Here is a 4,288-nt window from a genome sequence, read left to right on the forward strand (position 1 = left end):
CCCTCACTTCTCCAACAGCTCAGTGAATGGGTCTGGGGGCCTACTGGGGCTGCTCTGTCCTGGGGCTCGGCAGTGTGACAGCAGGCAGCAGTCCCTGCCCCAGCCCCAGCAGGAGTGACAGTCTAGAAGGCAGAGAGAAGACCTCAGAACCCTCCAGGGTCCCCTCTAAGCAATGCATACAGCCTGTTGGGCGAGGAAGGTCAACGGCCATTGCCTAGTCAGACATCAGGCACTGGAAAGGAAATCAACGGAAAAACACAAAGCCATTCCATCGCCGGAGCGACTGCTGCAGGGCTATTACAGGCTCTTCAGTCAACAGGGGGTGTTACGAGCCATGCCAGTACTGACAGAGGAAGCTCAACCCCGGGGAAATGCATTGAGGAGGGGTGGGGGTGCTTTCTCCACCAGTGTTGCTGGTGCCACCGGCAAATGGTCATCACAGGACACCTCGCTGGTCACAGCACTAGGAGGGCTCATCGTGACTGCATGCCACACCGCACAGGTCTGGAGGAACATTTACTCTCTCTGAGGACGGCGAGCAAGCAGGTAATTCCTCCTGGCTCTTTGCTGACGTGGTTATTTGGGCTCCGCAGGGCACTGCCTTTCCCCAGCCATAGTGGGACACCAAAATGGCGGTAGAGAAACTGAGAGAAGGCTAGAGACTGTGTATTTTCAAAGGCTCATTTGGATACTGGCCACTTTAGACATGTTTTGGGTGCTTAAAGGCTGTCTCAGCCTTTGCTAGATCTTTCTACTTTCTGTTATGATCTGCCTTTATATATTCTGGGCTCATAACTCATTCCTTGTGTTCAAAGCACAGAGCTGCTGCAGGTATTGGCTGTAGCACATTCTCTCACCTCCGAAGAGGTTTCCTGGCATTATTCCTCAGCAGCATGGTTTTCAAAGCTAGCCAAGAGCTGCTAGCACGTAGATGCTGCAGCACTGTCCTATGGTTTGCTCGCTCAGGATGCTTTTGAGCCCTTGGAACCTGCACCCATGGAGCCATGTTCCCCTTGCAGGGAAAATCCAAAGACATCTCAGACCTCCCAGGTCTTTTCTGTCCATGAACAATTGCACCTGAAATATACTCCTGCATTAACTCCTCCAAAGCAGGAGGGCAAACAACAATATTCCCCTTAGATCTAGGGTGATAAAACCACCCACTGGACCAGATACAGCACATCTCTCTATTTCACATGGCTGCCGATCACATTTCTTGCCATGGCATTGGTGGAGTGTTTGGTCTTGGAATTGTGGCAGATTAATGCTTCTGAGACGAAGACCAACTTTTATGATCCTTGAAAGGCAGCATACAGATCCCAGTACTATGATTCTTGCTGCAGAACACTAAATGCTGCCACTGAGCACAGGATTTAATGGCAGCTAAAACCAATGAGCAATGTGCTAATAATTGCTCTTATCACTGATGAGAAGTGTTGCAGAGACAGCTTAGGACTGAAGGAGAGGACAGCTGTCCTTTGGCTGCACATGTCCTGGAGAATTTTGAGCTGCGAGGATGCTGGCTGGCGGCTTCTGAGCACTGCTATAAGGAACAGGATGAGAGATACGTTTAGGCATCCCCTTTCCATTATCAGATGGTTGTAACAGCTCACATAACTGCTAGCTGTAGGACACTTCCTGCCGCCTGATCTGAGTCTGGCCTAAACCAGAGGCCCAAGCATTTTCCTCTGCTGCTTTCCGCAAGCAGTCTTCCCCACATGGGACCCAGCAAGAACCTGTGCTTTTCTCTCCTCCACAAGTGATCAGGCTCGTGTCCTGCACCCTCCTCTTCCCGCTAGGTACCCACAGACAGCGCTCTTCTGCAGAGTCATCTCTACGGTCTAGTTTTCACTGTTGGTAAAGCCCTGAACTATCTGAATTAATCACCGATTCAGTCAAGACTCTAGATTCTAAAAGGTTTAATCTGCTTTTGCAGGAACTGTGCGTCTTAATACTCCCAAAATGAACCTCAGCAGCTGCAATATCACAGCCTATGAAATCTTTCCACTTGTCCAGCTGTGTGTTTACATCCCAGTTTTGGTTTTCGGCATTTTACTGAACGTGCTGGCGCTGTGGGTGTTCTGCTGCAAACTCAGCAAATGGACAGAAACCAGAGTATACATGGTCAACTTGGCTGTGGCTGACTGCTTCCTGCTCTTTACTTTGCCTTTTAAAACTTTCTCCCAGTTCCATCAGCTGAAGGTAAGTAGATGGTGCCTGGTTCTGGAAGGTGGCTATTTCATAAACCGCTTAATGAGCATCAGTATCATCACTGTCGTAGCAGCTGATAGGTACCTCGCAATCAAGTACCCTTTGAAAGCCAAGGTGCTGAGGTCACCGCTGAAGGCAGCTTTTGCCTCTGGATTTCTTTGGATAGTAATCATCTGTGTGATGTCCCTCATTAAAAAGTTAGAGGACCGAGGAGAAGATGAACTTTGCTTTGAAAAATCTTCCGTTAAGCCCTCAGTGATCACACTGTGTGCGATTATCATAGGGTTTTTCATACCTTTGATCATCCTGAGTTATTGCTCCATACAAGTCATTGCAGAACTCATGAGAAAGAAGAATGAGAAGTATCACAAGGAAAAGTTAATCAGGAAGGCGGTCTACATCGTGTCTGCAAACATGGCTGTGTTCATCATATGCTTTTTACCTCTTTACCTCGGGCATCTCCTTCGCTTTGTAATGGACTCCATCAGCTCCAACTGCTCTGCAATACAGAGGGTTAATAATTTTGTTCACCTGGCCTCAGTCTTCGCCAACACAAACTGCTGCCTCGATGCTATTTGTTACTACTTCGTCAACAAGGAATTTAAGGAAGCATCTCCCAAGCTAGCAAAGTCCAAATCTGAAGCCAGTGAAGAAGCTGAAATTCAGCTCCCATGCATAACATATTAGTGCAAAACACATGCAGCACACGTTTTATACTTGCTCTGTTCAAGTTAAACTGGGACTCACTATGTTCAAGTTAAACTGGGACTCAATAGCAGGCTTTCGCAGTTTCTTTTTGTGTGAGTGGGATGGAAGGACTTTCTGCTAATGGGAAGGATTCAGACACGAGAAAACTGGACCACCACAGCAGTCCAGATCCTGCTGTAATGACCTAGGTTGCCACTGATAATTCTCTGCCTTATGCAAATTTGAGAAAAATTATAGCTTTCCCCTGCAAAAACTGTCTTTCATTTTCCCAGAAAACCCCGAACAAGTACATCCAGTGGTAAAGGGGTTTTTTTTGTCCCTTGCGTCCCTCTTGGATCAGTTTTTATGCAGCTGTAGCTGTGACAAAGAAACAGAGGTTATTCCAAACATCAAAAAAGAAAAAAAGTCAAAGAGAAACCCCAGCAGAAAAAGAGAGTATTTTTGTAAGTCACATCTTGTATTTTAGTGAGTAACAATGCACAATCACAGTAAGAGAAGCAGATTCAGCCTGCTTTAGACAACTTTGCATCACCATTCATACTACGTAACAGCTACAAAATAATCATCAATTGTAATACAAGGTCAGAAGAAATTGCAATTCCTTGTACTGGGGAAAAACTTTACATCAAAAGTGTTTAAGTCAAATGGCATTAAAACTACTATCCAGAGAGTTGAGGTGGGGCAGTGGGATTAAGGACTCTGTATTAGGGGTCTATTCAACCCTATAATGTAAAGGACTGTCTAAAGAAAACAGCAGCAAACTGTTCCAAAGAAACCAACATTAATAAAGTTGTGTTACTGGCACAGAGCTCAGTCTCTTAATGAGTTAAATGGAAAAGGTGGGAGATTGGGTGGTACAGGACCTGCTCCATTGTCTGTCCCCAAGAGGGACAGCTCATCTCCTCGCTGTCCACGCAAGGGGCAGTGGGTAGGAGCTGCAACGGAGAGCAGGATTTTCAAAGGCAGAGCAGTGCATGCTACTCTACGACGCACTTACCCACAAGCAGCTAATTAGGTAAAACCATGCCACTGGATGGGACGTACCAGGCACAGACCTCCACTCACCCCTCCCAACCCCAGGCTGGGCTTCCATCTGGCTGCTCATGCTGGGCCAAACCCTGCCACCACCTAAGCAGCCTTACAGCCCCACACCCAGCTCGGCCTTTGCATCTCCTCCTACTCAAGCCATATGCCAAAAGGAGAAAACCCTTCAAGGAGAGACCCTTCTGCAGACAATCATTGAGCAGAGCCCTCCATCCACCTGGCCAGTGGCTGCGCTGCTGCCCAGTAAAGCCCACACCAGCTGCACAGGACAGTAGCAAAGCCCTGACACCTTCCCAAGGGGATGCAGGCTTGCTGTCACACTTGC

At 47.6% G+C, this 4,288-nt stretch overlaps 1 protein-coding gene across 1 annotated transcript; it reads left to right on the plus strand.

Annotated features, from left to right (window-relative positions):
* Nucleotides 1-222: 222 nt before the first annotated feature.
* LOC141745235 (G-protein coupled receptor 35-like) lies at nt 223-3,592 on the plus strand. Its single transcript, XM_074592596.1, has 2 exons — nt 223-546; nt 1,937-3,592. The coding sequence occupies exon 2, from the start codon at nt 1,963-1,965 to the stop codon at nt 2,896-2,898; it is 936 nt and encodes a 311-aa protein (XP_074448697.1). The 5' UTR covers nt 223-546; nt 1,937-1,962; the 3' UTR covers nt 2,899-3,592.
* The last annotated feature ends 696 nt before the right edge of the window (nt 3,593-4,288 follow it).

This window comes from Larus michahellis, chromosome 6 (assembly GCF_964199755.1).
Source record: "Larus michahellis chromosome 6, bLarMic1.1, whole genome shotgun sequence".
Lineage (NCBI taxonomy): Eukaryota > Metazoa > Chordata > Aves > Charadriiformes > Laridae > Larus > Larus michahellis.